The sequence below is a fragment of the Ceratotherium simum genome, chromosome 30 (assembly GCF_057802395.1).
Source record: "Ceratotherium simum simum isolate JZ-2026a chromosome 30, ASM5780239v1, whole genome shotgun sequence".
Lineage (NCBI taxonomy): Eukaryota > Metazoa > Chordata > Mammalia > Perissodactyla > Rhinocerotidae > Ceratotherium > Ceratotherium simum.
In genome coordinates, this window is record NC_141929.1 from 4,983,646 (window position 1) to 5,000,794 (window position 17,149).

General features: G+C 58.6%; 1 protein-coding gene and 1 long non-coding RNA gene across 4 annotated transcripts in view; one reads left to right on the forward strand and one right to left on the reverse strand.

Moving 5' to 3' along the window:
* GSE1 (Gse1 coiled-coil protein) overlaps positions 1–11,728 on the reverse strand; it is a 425,963-nt gene extending 414,235 nt beyond the window's left edge. For all 3 annotated transcript variants that reach the window (XM_014792652.2, XM_087419841.1, XM_087419840.1), the window contains exon 1: positions 9,392–11,728. In XM_014792652.2, coding sequence (XP_014648138.2) covers positions 9,392–11,713 — 2,322 coding nt within the window. In that variant the 5' untranslated portion in view covers positions 11,714–11,728. The remainder of the gene's footprint in view (positions 1–9,391) is intronic.
* A 520-nt stretch (positions 11,729–12,248) lies between these two features.
* LOC147913083 (uncharacterized) lies at positions 12,249–16,810 on the forward strand. The gene is made up of 3 exons (XR_015549177.1): positions 12,249–12,392; positions 15,032–15,207; positions 15,705–16,810. It is a non-coding gene; the product is annotated as an uncharacterized LOC147913083 (long non-coding RNA).
* The last annotated feature ends 339 nt before the right edge of the window (positions 16,811–17,149 follow it).

The following is a 17,149-nucleotide window of genomic DNA, read 5'->3' on the forward strand; positions in this document are numbered from 1 at the left end:
GGATTAGCATGGATGTTAGCTCAGGGCTGATCCTCCTCACAAAAATAAATAAATAAAAAAATAAAACTGTTAAAAAAAAAGAAAACATCTTTAAAACACTGAAATGGTTCCTATCGTATAATCAATCAACAGGCAAAATCCAAGCAACACATTTAGAGAATAAAATAAGGACATCTGTAAAATGCCATTACTGGCATATGAATTCCGGAAGGGGAAGCCTTTTCTACGTTTGCCACTTATTAAATCCTACCCCTTTGCGGAGCCCCAATCAGTGACTCCTCCTCCAGGCAGCCTTCCCTGACCGCCATCCCCTTCAGGCCACCAGACATTGGCTGCCGGTCACAGCAGGCCAGGTCCTGGCTGGGCCCTCAGCCGTCTCCCCCACTGAACCACACGCGCCACAGTCCACTGTCCACTGAGCCAAACTGTATCTCCCACGAGGCTATAACCTGGCGTCTCCTCTGGGAGGAGTGTGGACGCTGGAGCCGGACAGCCTGGTTCAAACCCCAGCTCCAGTACTTTCCAGCTGCGTGACTTTGGGCAAGTGACTTTCCCTCTCTGTGCCTCAAGGTCCTCGTCTATAAAATAGGAAAACCTACCTCACAAGACTGGTGGAGGGTGACAGGAGGCAACACAGGCGAAGCTCTGAGCACAGTGGCTGGCACAGGGTGAGTGCTATCGATGCTGTCAGCTGTCGCCACTGTCACATCATCATCTCCTTCCACCCCACTGTGTCTTCAGCAGGACCTAAATGCCTCTCCCTGTCACCAGCTCTGCCCCACATAGGATACTAACTGGTGGGCAGTTAGGACAACGTGGCCGTGGTGGGCTTTGACCTTGGGGAGGTCCCCCTTGGGCCCTGGACCGCTTCCTCTCCCCACTTCCCTCTTGCCTGCAGCCCACCAGGAGTAAAGAGCAGTCCCAAGGGGTGGCTGTTCCTGCCCGGGGTCCTGGCACGCCTGCCCTGGCTCCACTGAGCCAAATACTGACCGGGACCTTCATGCCATCCATTCGAGGTTGCTGGCACTTCTCGAAGGAAACCCAATCCAGCAACCAACTCCACACAGGGTTCCACCCCAAACAGGTCGGGCAACAGAGAATAAAAGCACGTGGCTGGGGTGGCCAGTGCCGGTGCAGGGAGCCTGAGAGCCGCTGGACTCAGGGAGCCAAGCCAGAACTTGACCTCAGGGTTCTTCTGCCCCACCCTAATCCTACTCCTGCCAACAGGAGCAGAAAGACAGATGGTTAGAGCTTGCCAGCCACGCGAGAGCCGAGGGATGAGCTACTAGTCCACCGTCTGCTCCCATTTTACAGAGGGGAAAACGGAGACCCAGGCAGGCGGAGAGTCTTGCCCAAGGCCACCGTGAGTGCCGGGGCCAGAATCCGAGGCTTCCGATTCCCAGGGCTGTGGCTGGAGAGAGTCAAAAGCCCCAAGAGCAAGTGCAAGCTGCTCTCAGTTCTTAATCCAGCTCCCTCAACGCAGGGAGGAGCAGAGCAACTCCTGTCTCCAAACACGAACCGACGCCTGGAGACCTGCACCAGGAGGCCTGACCGTGGTCAGCAAGTCAGTGGAACAAGGCTTCAAGGAGGCTCAAATGTGACTCTTTAAACCTAAGTCGCATCGTGTCGTTTGCCTGCTGAAAACCCCCGGTGGGAAAGCAGAAGTCAAAGGGTCAAACACGGAGTGACCAGATGACCTGATAATTCCACTCTGGGGTACCTACCCAAGAGAAACGCGACACACGTCCACACCCAAACCTGTCCACATATGTCCACGCAGCCAAAGGTGGAAACGACCCAAAAGCCCATCACCTGACAATGGATAAACAAAACACGGTCTCTCCATACAGTGGAATATTACTCAGCAATGAAAAGGGGTGAAGTATTGACACATGCTGCAATACAGGTTAACCTCAAAAACACGCTCAGTGCAAGAAGCCAGGCACACAAGACCACATAGTGCGTGACTCTGTTTATACGAAATGTCCAGAACAGGCAAATCCATAGGACGGAAAAGAGAGGAGAGGTTGCCAGGGGCTGGGGGAGAGGGGGGAATGGGGAGTGACTGCTAATGGGGATGGGGTTTCTTTACGGGGGTGACGGAAATATTCTGGAACTAGATAGTGGTGACGGTTGCACACTCTGTGAATATACTAAAACCCACTGAATTGCACACTTAAAAAGGGTGAATTTTATGGTGTGTAAATTATATCTCAATTTAAAAACAAAAACCCTTCTCAGGGTCAGCCCACAGCCCGACTCAGCCAACGAAGCCCCGCCTGACTGGCCCGAGCCAGCCTCTGAGATGAGCCCTCCCAGCCGTCCGGCACCCCGGCTTCCTCACTGCTCTGTGGTCCCACCTCAGGCCCCTGCCCAGCCCCACTCCTTGCTCCACCCCCAGCCCCCCAGCTCTCCCCGCCCACTCCGCTGACCACCGCCACAGCCGCTCCCTGGGCCCAGTCTGGTGTGCTCACTGCTGGACCCGGATGCCCAGAAAGTGCCTGGCACACAGTAGGCGCTTAATAAAGACAGACTGAACAAATGAACAGAATCCTTTCAGTGACTGCCACACCTTCAGGATAAAAGTCACAAACTTCTGGGCTGTGCTCACAATGCCCTTTATCAACAGTTCTCACCCCAGTGCTAGAATCTTCTGGAAGCTTTAGAATACTAGCGCCACCAGGGAACCCTTCAGAGATGCTGATTTAACAGACTGGGGGAGGGCCCTGTCATTGGTATTTTTAAATTCAAGTTGAATCAAATGTGCATCCAGGGATCCCCAACACTGCCAATCCCTCCAGCCCCATCCCCTCCTCCCACTGTAAGCAGAACTATTTAAGATTTTTCAGCAAATCTCATTCCCCATGTCCAGGCCTTTGCACATGCTCCTCTGCCAGGAGCACAAGACTCCCATGTGGACCTGGCTGAGTCCTTTCCAGTCTTCATGACTCACCTTAGATGTCACCTCCTCCAGGAAGCCTTCCCAGAACATACCCATTTCCCACAGACCCCAGCACAGAACTCAACACACTGCACAGCTATAGCCAGATCCCTTCCCCCTCCCATCCCCTGCCAGCTCCCAAGGGCAGGGCCAGCCTGATTCCACACCACGTCCTAGGAGCACTAAGTGATCATGGAGCTCCTGGTCTACTGTAGGCACACAAACGTTTCTTAAGCTAACAGGCTGAATGTGTGCGTACGTTTCTCCAGGGCTGCCCTGGACGAGGGCAGAAGCCTGAGCAGGGACAGGAGGCAGAACTGCAGCTGCATTCCTGGCACAGATCTGCCAGAATTTCTTTCAAAACTTACACATCTAGTCAGCTTATGTCACTGAAAAAATAAACCAGCAAAAGTGGGATTAGGTTGTGGGCGTGTTGGTCCTCCTGGTGCAGCGTGGCCGGAAAAATGATGACCGCAACATGTTATCCTCCATGCGACAGAGTATCACAATGTTGCGGGGCCCCGGCATCATATACTGACCTAGACTTTACGAAATGGGGAGATATTGGACACAGGGTACAAACTTCCAATTATAAGATTGACAAGTTTGGGGATCAAATGTACAGCATGGTGATTATAGCTAATCATACTGTATCATATATTTGAATGTTGCTAAGAGAGTAGATCTTAAATGTTCTCACCACAGAAAAGAAATGGTAACCATGTGCCTGGGTGGAGGTGGCAGCTCATGCTATGGTGGAAATCATTTTGCAACATATAAGTGTATCAGATTAACACACTGTACATCTTAAACTTACAAGATATGTGTCAATTATATCCCAATAAATCTGGAAAAAATGAACACAAAGAAAACCTAGACCCCAAGAAGTCATTCTCCCATTCCTAATCCCACAGAAGAGACTGCCAATAAATCGCTATTTTCCCAGCAAGTCCAGGCACAGCCTCAACATCCTTCTCAACACAGTGCCCACAGCCAGTTAGACTTCACGTGTACAAAGGAAAACCGCCTGTGACCCCTGAAGACCAGACCTTTCATTTTGACAGATGGGGCACTCGGTGAGTAGAAGCTCTTTCCACAACCGCCCCATAAGCCTCCCACTTGGAGCCACGAGGAAAAGAGAAGCTGGGCTCTGAAATGCTCTTCCTTAAGGGCAGAAGCATCACCCCTCTCCACCATCCCCACTGAAACATGGACCTGGGGCAGAGGATGGGCCTGAATTCCAGCCAGGAATTGGCTCGTTTCTTGGCTCTTCCCCAGCCAAGAAAATGTGCAACCAAGGCAACTGTGCCCAGAACCTCCAAAGACACTCACAGCAGAGTTAAGCTCTCAAGGGTGAGATCCAGAGAGATTGAAGCAGAGAAGGGGCCAGAAAGCTTTGCAGACTCAGGCCCTCGCCAAAGACAGCCGCCCCTCCAGCCACCCCCCCTCGCTTCCCTGCTCCCAGGGAAGGCTGCGACTTGAAGACCTCTGGCCTCCACTTTCTTCCTCCCAGTTGTCTCTAATCGCTCCAGGTTGAGGACGAGGAGCGTCTGGACAGTTTACTCCTCAGAGCAGATGGCTCCCAAGCCGCCAAGAAAAGCACAGACCTCCCTCCGGAGGAGGTGGTCGAAGCCTGAGAAAGGTCCAAAGCCTGGTCACTTCCCAGCTGCTGCCAAGGAGAGGGTGCCCATGTCAGCAGCCTCCTCTGGCACCTTCCAGAAGGTTCCCCTATCCAATCGATCACCTTGCCTAGGTGCCCCAGGAGCCCGGACCTGGGAGGAGGGGCTGCCAGGCCCTCCCTGAAGAGCAGGGAGCCATGCGGGCGCAGATAGCCAGGAAACACGGGAAACAGATGTGCATGCCAGCCCTGACAGGCGAGTGATGACAGACGCTCTCTGCAGGCCTCAGATGTCAGCGCGGAGCAGGGAAGGGCAGCCGCGGCAGCAACACCTGTTCTGGGCTCAGAGGCCACGCTCAGGGAGGGCTGGGCCAGGCGTCCCCACCACGAGGCTGGGGGTGCAGTTAGGTAAACAGCTGCACGCTCCATTACCCAGAATGCTCCCTGGACGGAGGGACGGAGGGATGGGGCGCTGGGAGAGGCAAGGGCGGCCTGCCCGCCAACTGGCTCGCAAGGAGAGCAAATCGATCATGCTGCAGACCCATCGTGGACAGGAGCAGGCTTCTCCTTGCGGCAGAAGGAGGTCCCGGCTGACATCTGAACACCCGAGCAATGTGGGGGGAGCAAAGTCAAGGGTGCCACTTGTCGGGGGGCAAAGAAATGGGGTTGGGCAGCAGAGCCAGCCAGTGGCCCATGCAAGCTAACTCCTGCCTCTCAGCTGCTCTACTGTCTGGGGGGGGTGGGGATGCGGAATTAGGACCCAGCCCCCCTCCAGGGTACTGCCACCTTCATAGCTGGAGCCCCACAGGTGCAGCAACCGAGGCTCAGAGAGGACTAGAGTCTTACCCAAGGCAGGACAGAGCAGAGGCTGCAGCACGGACCCTGCAGCAGGACTCCTGGTCCAATGCTGGTCCTTTTGTGACTTACTGAGTGACCTTGGGCAAATGACTTGACCTCTCCGGACTTGCTCTTCCCTCTCTGGAATGGGGGATAGTGGCAGCTCCGTAAACAGGGTTGCTGTGAGGACGCAGTGAGTGGGACTCCAGGTGAAGCACGTGGCACAGCCGGGAACATGGAAAGCGTTCTATAAAGGCATCGTCGTCATCACTGTGTCCCCAGCTGCCGTCTCCGGCAGCCTGGCCAGCCCTGTCCCCAGCTCTGAAGGGAGAGATGACCGTTCCCCAACCCCAGCAGAAAGGTGGGGGTGGAGGCTTCTACCTTAGAGCCTGCAGGCTCCAACAAGAGACCCAACTCTGAGCTCCCAGCACCTCAGGGAGGGAGAAAGGAATGCATCCTGCAGCCCTGCTGCGCATGTGTACAAACAACACTGCACTCCATGGTAAACCTTCCAGAGAACGATCACCTCCACTCCTCGGGTGGAGCAACTGAGGAGCAGAGATGGCTAGAGTCTTACCCAAGGTCACAAAGCCAGCTCCCAGGAGAATGAGGAATGAAGCCAAGTCTGTCTTCAGGCCAACCCAGGGTCTTTCCACGGCTTCACAGAGCTTCCCATGTGCTGGGGGTCCTCCTCGGGGAAAGGGTGTCAGGCCCCAGAAAGCATGGGCTGCAGCCTCCCCAGCCCAGCCCGGACAGCCCCATCCAAGCAGCCAGCTCAGAGACTTGGTGGCTACAGAGCAGGGTGCCTCCAGGGGCTGGGAGTCCAGCTGGAGAGAAAAGTCACAAATACCAACATCCAAACCAGGGCAGTGGGGACTCCCTCCTTTTTTCCTTTTCTTTCCATCTCTCTTTCTTTTTTACATTCCCTTTGGTAGTGTTTTAAAGTGGATTCACCAATGAATGAACACAACAGGAGACAACTGAGGGGTCACAGTAGGTGGTATAGATGAGGTTCTAGAACTCACCATCTCAGCTAAGTGGCTTCCTGGCCACCTTCCAGGACCTGGAGCCACTGCCACCCAAATTCTCAAACCACACACCAGAGACACAGAATACGCACGTGAGAATCAAGGGTTCTGGAGCTGGCACCAGGGATCCAGCGTGGGGACCTTCGACCTTCCCTGGTAGCCTCAGACACCTCTGCCCCTGACCGCCCCTGCTGGGAGTCCCTTCATCTTGTCTCCAGCCCCTGCAACCCAGCCACTCTTTCCCCACACCCGCCCTGGCGCCTGGGCCCAGCTTTGTACGACTTTGCTCACAGCTCCGCTGGAAGCGGTACTGTCTGCTGACTCTGTCCCCCCCGACACTGCAGGCTCTGTGCCTGCCACCAGATCCCCAGCATCTGGAACAGTGCCTGGCTCAGAGTAGGCACTCCACAAATATTTGTTGAATGAATGGGAGGAGGGAGGGGAGGGAGGAAGGAAGGGCAGAAGGGCTGCCTTTCCGGCATTCTGCTGACCCTCCATCAGGCCGGCTTACAGGCGGGAGTGGATGCTTCTCTCTCCCTCGGTCTGAGGGAGCCTGAGGCCCGCTCTGCTGCCTCACCACACACAGGCCTGCCCGACGGCCGCACCACCCCCTGGACTGCTGCCACGGCCGGCCCCGCGTGGATCTCTTCCTGGCCCATTCCAAGCCTTCCGTCAAGACGTCCTTACCGCTCCCCTCTGCCTTCAACAATAAATCCAGCCTCTTTTTCTTCATTTCAAGGCCTCTTGTCACTCCAACCTTGTTTCTCCTTCATCCCCATGACCACTCCTGCCATCGGAGGCCACATGGCTTCTCCACACCTCTGTGCCTTTTCTCCTGCTTTACCCCACACCTGACCTCCCCCCCAAATCCTACTCATCTTCCAAGGCCCCACCTCCTCCAGGCAGTCGGATGGAGTAGGGCTTAGGGGTCGGAAGACCTGGGTTCAAGACCCACCTCAGCCACCTACTGGCTGTGTGATGGTCACCAGGGTCACCTGACTTCACTGAGTCTCAATTTACTCCTCTGTACAACAGGACTAACAAGGCCTCGTGGGGCCACGGTGAGGAGCAAAGGCAATACCTCGCTTTAGAAATGGTGCAAAAGTGGGTACGGCATTCACCCTCCTGCCGTCCCCTTCCGGGCAGACACCGGCTTGGTTTCCATCCACGCCGGGCCCCCTCGCCCCCCAACTTTCCTAGCCGGGCCTGGAACTGCAGCGGCTTCTGTTCCCTGCAGTTCCCATCCGTCCAGGCCCACAGCTGGCATCTCATCGACTCCCGACAAGTGAGCAGAGCAATGTAAGACAATTCACCACAGTTCAGACGTTCTGCAGAAAGCGCTCTGAGAGGCCTCCTAGACAGCGCTTGGACCACCCCGCGCGGCACCCTCACCAAGCCTGAGACCCGCACTCTCCTGCCCCCAGAAGCCCTGCAGAGAAGCCCTGCAGAGAACCAGCCCCAACTCGCCAAGGCAGACACGAGGGACCCACCACGCACTCGACTTTCTGGGCGCATTTAAACGCCCCAATTCGTTGAATTCTCACAACGTCCATATAAGGCAGGCCACACATATTTCCACTCCTTGGCTGAGGAAATGAGCTCTGGAGGGTAAGAAACAGACGGGCACTCAGTCACCAAGAGACGGGGCAGGACGGGACCCCGGCTCTGTCCTGCCCCAAAGCCGGGCTCCTCTCCCAGTTCCAGCCCTGCCAGAAACGACGGTTCTGCGGATTCCCAGCAGCGGAGGCCACACAGACTCGCCACATGCCGCGAATGAGAGGTTCGGCATCCGCGGTGGGGGGTGATGTGCTCGTCCATGTAAAAGGAGAGGCCGTCCCACCAAAGCCGCCACAACAGCCTAAAGTCCAAAGAGGACGTGGGCAGAGAAGGAGCCCGGGTAGCGCGTGGAGGTGAGGGCTGGACACGAGGGGAGGCGGGCAAATCGTGGCAGGGTCCACTTTACAGGCACAACCACTGTGAGCGAACACGCAGCCCGGGAATCCCCACACACGTGCACACGCATGTACACACGGGAGGCGGCATCAGGGAGCTTTCAAACGGATGGAACGACCATTCCCGAACAGGCCGGAGACACCCTTCCCCATTCGCCGTCCCTCTGCCGGCCCCTCGCCAGCGGCTACCACTCCGGGTGTCTGTTAAAACAAGTCGGTCTAACCGGCTTCGAGGGATCACAACGCACGGACGTTTACTTCCCCACACCCACCGGGGGGAAGTTCCTGCTTTGGCCTTGGCAAATCTGGATCCAAAATTAACCGAGCCGGGTCTGGCTCCTCCCTGGCAGGCGGCCTGCAGGCAGGCGCCTTACAAAGAGGGCGAACCCAGGCCCCCCTGCCCTCCTCCGGCACAGCTGACTTGCAGAGAAGAAAGACTTTTCCCACCGGGGGAAAAGTCTGTTCAGGCCACTATCCCCCGGGGCCCAAACCCCCACGTCTGGAAATCTGTTTCCATCTGCTGTTAAGCAACCACAGCGTCTCAAAGGAAAAGTGTGAACTTGGGTGGAAAACTCTGGAAAAGCTAAGCCACGCAGGAGCTAGAGTGGAGAGGAACTTCCACCTCAAACCGGGTAAGTGCCGAGACCTCTCCGTGACCTGTGTGGCTGGACTAATTACCAATGTTATCAGGCGGATGACAGACATGCCCCGAACTTCCTCCGTTTGACAGATTCTGCTGCAAACACCCTCAAGTTCAGGCCCATGCCTGCTGCTCACAGGACCGCCCTATTCTTCCACAAGACCGCTCCTGGCCCCCCAACTTCTCAGACCTGCCACATGCCTCCAAGTTCAGCCAGGCCAACATACCCACCAAGTGCCAGACCAGGGGGGGCACCTCCTGCTGGAACGCACGGCTCAGAATCAGTGCAAACTCCTCCCCAGCAGAGGAACAGAAAACAACGTCTCTTCCTTCCCTGTGCAGATTTCAGAGTAGGAGATGAGAACTGCTGCTTACCTTCATAGCCGCTGCGACTGGGGAGTTCCAGCCCATGGGTCCCTGGCGGGTGAGTCCTTGGCCAGCACACACCAGGGTCCCGCACTCCACGCAGGCGCCAATGATCAGCTGCCGCCCGTCGTCCACCAGCAGGCTGTGGCTGGCTCGCAGGGTGTAGAGAAACAAGGGTAGCCGGGCAACCCGCACGGCCTTCAGCCCAAGACATCGCTTCTTCTCCTGCTGGCAGAAGAAGCACACAAACGTCTCCACCTGGTACTGCCGAGACCAGGCGCTGACGGTGTGGTGGGCGCCGCGGGCCTCGTGCTGCAGCCACTGGCCCAGCAGGTCGTGGTAGCAGAGCACGCAGGTGGACACCAGGCCGGTGGAGTCGGCAGGCCTGGCGCGCGGGGCGGGCGGGTAAACGGTGAGGAAGGGGAAGAAGGGCTCCTTCTCGCCCAAGCGGCTGGAGGGGTTCACGTTGAGCTGGAACTCCCTCCCGGGGCCCAGCTCAGCCCCGCAGATGTAGCAGACGGCCGCCGGGCCGCCCTGGACCGACGCGGGCGGCTCAGAGACGGCAGGGTCCCAGGCGGAGAAGGCCTGGTGGTACCGGCCCAGGAAGCCTTGCACGGAGGTAATGAGCTCCTCGTTCTGGCAGGCCCGGTACAGGGCCCAGACATCCTCCAGGACGCTGAAGCACTTGGGGCAGCTGCGCACCTCGCAGCGCTTGTTGGGGCCCCGGGCGTTGGGGGGGCAGGGCAGGAGGCTGAGGAAGGGGAAATGCATGGAGCCCCTGGCGTTGCCGTTGAGGATCCTGGAGGCCACTGCCCGGGCATCCTGGGTACAGTCCTCCCCGCAGAGGTAGCAGGCCTCTGGCAGGGCCCCAGCCGGCAGGCCCTCTTCCCTCGGGAGCCTCCTGCCCTTGGAGGCCATGCCGGGGGCGTGGCTGTTCAGGGGCACCACGTACAGTCGCTGCAGGACAGGCACGCGGGCCAGCTCGAAGCTCTGCCACTGCTGCATGAGGGACGAGAAGCAGCACGGGCACACCAGGGTGCTGCCACCCTCGCTGATGGGCTGCGCCCCGGGGGGCGGGCTGTGCAGCCACAGGAAGGGGAAGAAGGGGGCCTGGGCCAGCCTCTCCTGCTTCTGCACGTGGATCTGGTGCTGCGAGGCTGGGGACAGCGTCGACCCGCAGATGTAGCAGCAAAGGCCCTCTGGTGGCGCAGGCCGGCCCTCCAGGGCAGCCCGGGGGACACGGCCACCACCGTTCTCCGTCTCTTTGGGGCCGCAGGAGCCCGGGAGAGGCTGCTCCCTGCCGTCCTCTTCCTCGCTCGTGACGTTGATGTCACTGTCGTCAGACACGCAGCAGCCTCCTCGGGGCTCCCCCAGGGGCCTGCCCTCGGGAGTCTTGGCGGCCCTGCCCGACGGGGCTCCTTTCATGCTATCTGCAGGGGCCACCCGGACTGGAGGGTCTTGCCAAGGGTCCTGGATGCCCCTCAGGATGCTGGCTCGGGCCTCAGGGACCCAGTGCCTCCCAGCGCCCTTCCGCCGGCGCCGAATGCCGGTCTTGGGCTCCCCGTCCACGTGCAGCTTCGAGGGGACCCCCTCCTCCTCCGCGTCCCCCTGCGCGGGGGTCTCCGCGCCCTGTCCCGGAGGGGGTCCCGGCGCCGGCCTCCACTCCTGGCAGCGGCCCCCGAGAGGCCCCGGCCCCGGGGTGGCCCGCGCCGCCGGCGCCCCGCCCTGGTGGGGACTGGCGGCGTCACGCGCGGTCGGGTCGGGCTCCGAGAGGGGGTCGGTGTCCGATAGCTCGGACAGCTCGGAGTCTCGAGTCTCCTCGGCGGCCGCGCGGGGCCCGGGGCCGCCGCCACCGTCGTCGTCGTCGTCGCCGCCGGCCGCGCCGCCCAGCGCGTAGGCGACGTTCCACTCGCGGGGGGCCCCTGCGCCCCCGCGGCGCCCGCCCGCGCCCGCGTCGCACTGGTGGGGCCGCTTGAGCCAGTACATGCGCTTGTCCACGGGCGTGCGGGCGCGCTCGAAGGCCGCCCACTGCTCGCCCAGGAAGCAGCGGCACACGGCGCACACCAGCACGCAGCCGTCGGCCGGGGACAGCTCGCGCGCGCCGGGCGCCGGCTCCTGCTGCTGCAGGAACGGGAAGAAGGGCTGCGCCGGGGCCCCTGCGCCCGCCGCCGCCGCCGGCTGCTTCACCTGCAGCTTCAGCTCCTTGCCGCGCCCGATGCCGCCGCCGCAGATGAAGCAGGAGAGCGGCGCGCCGCCGCCGCCCGCCGCCCGCTCGCCCACGGCTGCCATGAGCCGCTGCTTGCGGGAGACCGGCGCCGGCCGCCCGCTCATGGCCGCGCCGCGCCGCCCGCGCCGGCCCCGCGCGCCCCGGGCCGCCCTCACCGCCCGCCCGCGCCGCCGCCGCCGCCGCCGCGCCCAACTTGGAGCATGTGTGCGCGCCGCAAAGTTTGGCGGCGGCCGGCCGGCGCGGGCGCGGGCGCACGGTCGCTAGCAGGGGCGCCCCCGGCCTGCCGAGGCCCCGGCGGCGCCGCGGCGAGCGCGCCCGGAACGCAGCGGCGGCGGCGGGCCCCGGGCGGCTGGAGCGGCGGCCGCATGTGCGAGCTCCGGCGCCTGCCAAAGCGTTGGGTCATTTAATTGGGGAGGAGGGAGGCGGGGCGCGGGCGGCGCGCGGGAGGAGGGGGAGGAGACGGGGCGGGAGGCGGGAGCACGCGGGCGGGGGAATCCCTCCCTCGCGCGCCCTGCTCGCCGCCCGCCCTCCTCCTCCTCCCCCGCTTCTCCTCCTCCCCCCTCCCTCCCCCCGCGTCCCAAACTGCGCACAATGGCTCGCCGGCTCCTCTATCTATTTTGTGTCCAGCCGGGAGCCGCGCTCGATGATTCATTGCCCCAATTAGGGCCTCTCTCCAGCGCGGCCGGCTCGAGCCGTCTGAAGGGTCTCCTGGGGACCCGCGGAACCCATCAGCGGCTCGAACTGCTCTTTAAGTAAAGGGCAGCAGGACGCGGGAGGAGCCAGGTAAGGACGTGGCCGGCGCCCCCCGGAGACAGAGGAGCCGGCAAGGAGCTCTCCGAGGGGCGGCCTCGGTCCAGGAGTAGGCAGGCACCCTGTCGATTTCGGTCGGGTTGCTCCGGCCCCCTCCCCCTTCTAAAGGGGGGACCGAATGAGGGGCAGTTGCAGCCCTGAGCTGCCTTGGGTTGGGGGCACTTTTCAGGGTCCAGTGGTCTGATTTTGGAGACAGAGGGAAGAGGAGCTGTCCCCCGTCTCCTGGAACACATTGGTGAACGCACCATCCGGGGGGGCAGAGGCCTCAGCCTCCACACCCCTCCTCGCTGCTGGCAGAGACGGAAGGGATCCTGTGTGTGCCAGGCTCTGTGTTCCAGGGCAAGTGACTCGACGACTCTGGGCCCTTTCCTCCTCTTGTTAAACAGGAGCTCTGGCAGGGGATTAACAGTTTCCACATATTTATTGTTTATGTGTATACATACACTGTATTTATTGAACACAGAGAGAGACCTTAGCATGTGCCAGGTGCTATTCTAAGCACTTTATATATACTCGGGGTTAAGCGCTGTGATCAGCCCGAAAGAGGAGGTGCTGAGGGTTGTTACTTTTCGAGAGTGGAGGAGCTAGGATTCAGACCCAGGCAGCCAGCTCTAGGCGCCTGCTCTCAACCCCCTGGCTGTGCAGCCTCACTACGCAAACATCTGGCCCCCGTCACTCCATCTGCCCATGGAGACTCTCCAGGGCAGGGGACATGGCCAGGATCCCTCCGTCCTTCCTGCTGCTCTGGCTCAGGCTGGGAGGCCTTGGGGGAATCCAGGCGTCTCTGGGCCTCACATTTCCCATCTGTGAAATGCCACCCCTCCCAGCTTCAAAATTCTATGAGTCTGTGATTTCTGAGCAGTTGACAGCTGTCCCAACTTGCCAGCTGGAGCCCAGAGTCAGCCTGGGGACAAAGGTGCCAGGTGGGCCCCTCTACCCTCTGGGGCATTGATGTATAAATAAAACTAGGCTTCCTCTGGCCCGGAGGAGGGCCGTCATTATAAATAAACGGAACAAGAGAAAGGGGCCACCTCTCTGGAACCCCTGGTGGAATTCCAGGGGTCACAGTCCAGGGGTTAACAGCAAAGTCATCACCATCATCACCAGAAACTCGGGACTGCAGGCCCTCACCGACGCCCAGAAAAAAGCTGTGTCAGCAAAACTATCTGGAAGGAATGTTGGGGGCAGGGCGAGGGGGTTTCCCTGCTTCTGGCATTTTTAATACCTGGTGAGAGAGGGGCTGATTAGGGAGCCTTTACAGGGTGAGGTCTGGGTAACTGTGTCCAGCAGAGCTATCAAGCCCACACAGACCACGAGGCGGCTGCTAACGTGAAGCCGGCTCAGGAAATGCAGGGCGGCCGTGGGGTTGCATGGGGCTCCCTTGAGGCTTGGCACATGCCGTTGCTTCTGCTTCACGTGCCTTTCCAGGCTCTCTTTGTGAAGCCAACTCTGGCTCATCTTTATGGTCTTGGCTACAATGTCTTCCCCCAGAGGATTCCCTGCCTTCTCCATCTCAAGCAGGTTCTCCTTGTTATTCTCTGTCTCTGTTCATTGGCGTAGGAATTTGTCATTGCTTTTATTTATTTTTCTGTCGACTGTTCCCTGTCTGCCTCCCCAGGAGCCTGGGTGCTCCCTCCCCCTGGGCAGGACCCAGGTCTGTCTTGCTCACTGTGTGTATCCAGGGCCTGGCTTAGTCCCTGGGTCCCACACTGCTGGGTCCCAGTGCTGTGCCGTCCCTCTCTAGCTGTGGGCGCCTTGGGCAAACCTCTTAGTTCCCTGAGCTTCAGGTTCCTGCTCTGTACAATGGGGTCATGGTCCTCATCGGATTTGTTTGTGTGGATCAAATGAGGCAGAGAGAGGGCGATGCTCTGGGCACAGGGCCTGGCACGCTGGAGGTGACAGTGTGTGTGTGTGTGTGTGTGTGTGTGTGTGTGTGGACCCTGCCTGGCTCTGTCCAGTGGCTGAGGAGGTTCTGCTATGCCTGTCTGCACTGCGAGTGGAGGCGGGCACTGTGATGAGGTCCCACCAGAGTCTAAAGGAGGAGAGCCACAGTGGTCGACAGGACAAAAGGGGGGAGTGGAGTTCTCTTGCTTAAGCTGGGGTCATCCTTGAGGACTCCCTGAGTATGTGCCACATGTGTGGAGGTGTGTGTGTGCATGTGTGGGTGTGTGTAGATATTCGTGTTTGTGTGTGCATGTGTGTATGCATCTGTTACCGTGTACGTGTGTGTGCACTCAACTGTGTGTGTGCACGTGCCGGTTGTGTACCTGTGTGCATGCATTCATGTGCACATGTGTACATGTGTTCACGTGTGTGCATATAAAGTGGGCTGGGACCCGGGGGAGAGAGGCTTCCAGCTGGATGTTTTGTTTCCCTCAATGACCCGGTGACTCAGGAAAGTCCCCTGGCACACTTCTTGGGAGCCAGGAAGCAGGTGAGCACCGACCAGAGGAGGAGGAAGGCAGGGGAAGATGGTTGGTTATCTGTGGGTGGATGACATAGGAATGGGGCCGCTGGCGCAGATTGACATCACAGTTCTGCCGGTTACTAGCTGTGTGGCCTTGGCCTGCTATTTAACCTCTCTGAGCCTCAGTTTCCCATCTGTAAAACAGGACTCACAAAACCCCATAGAGCTGGGGAGGATGAACTGAGACGACCCAGGTGAAGCACACCCTCTGGACACAGAAATGACAGCAGTGTTTGTGCACGTCGGCTGAATGTTAGTTGCACACAGGAACCTGTGCCTTATAGACTCAAACTTGCTGAATCTTTGCAACAAGCCTGTGAGGTAGGTTCTGTTATATCCCCAGTTGACAGATGAGGAGACAGAGGCACAGAGAAGGGAAGTAAAGGCCCAAGGTCGTGCAGCTTGGTAGAGCAGGGGCTGGAGCCAGGCGGTGTGTCTCTGTCACTCCCTGGCTTTGTTAGCTGTTAAGATTAGCTTTGCCCTAAGTCCTGAGATGCCAGCTTGTTAGGGCAGGAATGGCTACAGTCTCGTCCTCCCTCTTCTCACATGTGTCCCCAATTTCACACCTATGGAATCTGAGACCCTGACAGGTTCATGTCTGGACATAAAACAGGCCAAGAATGTGCCAAAAGATGAGAAGAGATGTCAAGGCTCATTTGTGTTAACTTCACGTTGGAGCCACAGGCTCCCGACCCCAGAAGAGCCATCTCCTAGCTTCCCTCTGAGCCCCACGGCCCTCCCTGCAGCTAGAGAGAGGGCGCCAGGCTCCCCCCAGACCACGTGAATCACCGCCCGGCTCTCTCCATCTTCACTCCTAGGACGTGGGTGCAGTGGACTTGAAAAGCAATGACCGATGCTCCCAGGCAGACCTGGCATTGGGAGCGGCGAGAAAACGCCACCTCCATTCTGCAGGAGACCAGAAGGCCGTGGGTGGAACATCTGGGCACATCTCAGATTTGTGGCTTCCTGTAGGATCATCTTGGCCCAGAAACCACTGGAATCTGTCCTTGCCCTGCTGGGAGAGCTAGCTTCCCGCTCCCAGCACTTATCACACCTTATTTCATATGTGTGTCTCTGGGCCTGCCTCTCCCACAGGGGCAGAGCCTGGATGGCTTCCCTTGCACCATCCCAAGGCCGAGGACACGGTGGGGCCCAAATGGTGCTTGAACCTGGGAGCCCAAACTGTATCCAAAACGTCACTGTTCCCTCCAAGTTCCAGAATTGCCCAGCCTCTCCTGCCGGCTTCCACGGCTCAGTCTTTCAGTCTTCCATTCTTCCCAAGTGCCAGCAATCAAGGTCAAACTCTTGCACCTGCCCCCGGCTTCTCTCGACCCCGGAACCTGACTTCCCTTCTCACCGGCGCCTTTGCCCTTTTCCTCCTCCCTCTAAACTGCGCGTGCGCCTCTGGCGTCCCTCCCAGGACCCATTTACCTTCGTGGGCTGGCCCATCCTTCCTCTTTTAGAGGCTACGTGTGCTGTGTGTTTGGCCTCTGGCTCGCTGGGGACCAGAAAAACAAAATTTATCACTGACTGCCCTATTTTTTTTTTTTCTTTCCTTTTTTGTTTTTTTGCCTAAGAATGAAGCAAGCACTTTTCTGCTATAGTCAGAAAGAGCTTCAAACATGGCAGGCCACCGGCAAAAGTGTATCTTCCTTCTCAGAGGGAAGGAATGTAACCGTTAACAATAAAAAAATCCCTGGGATTTATGGAAGCCTGGGGCCTATGAGCCATTTCACATCCGTTAGTTCCTGTGACACAGCAATCCAGGGGGCAGAGCAAGAATCATCATCTCCATTTGAGAGACAGGGAAACTGAGGCTCAAGGCACAGGCTCCCAGATGCTGGGGCTGGTGCAAATTCCTTCCATTTTGTATGTGTAAACTGGGCTAATTTGTTCAATGTAAACATTAAAAATCTACGCGTGTTTGGTGAGCCTGTCTTGGCATCCTTTCTTTTCTCAAATACAGGAGCTTCAGAGAGTGGAAGTGGGGGGACCACTTTCCATCTCTGGGGCCTGAGATGACCTATGCAGAAGCATTTTGTAAGCTGCCAAGTGCTTTGTTAAAAAAAACAGCACTGCTTGCCTTACACAATTGAGGATCAGAGCATGGGGTGCAGATTCTAAGAGCAGAATCAGGGGCCCCTAAAACTTTGCCTTGCTCCTGTTAACCTGGAAAAAGAATTGGAAGCAAACATCTGCACTCCTCCCCTCTCGGCAACACCATTCCCCCAACCTCCTCCATCCCGAAACCAAGGCTGAGGCT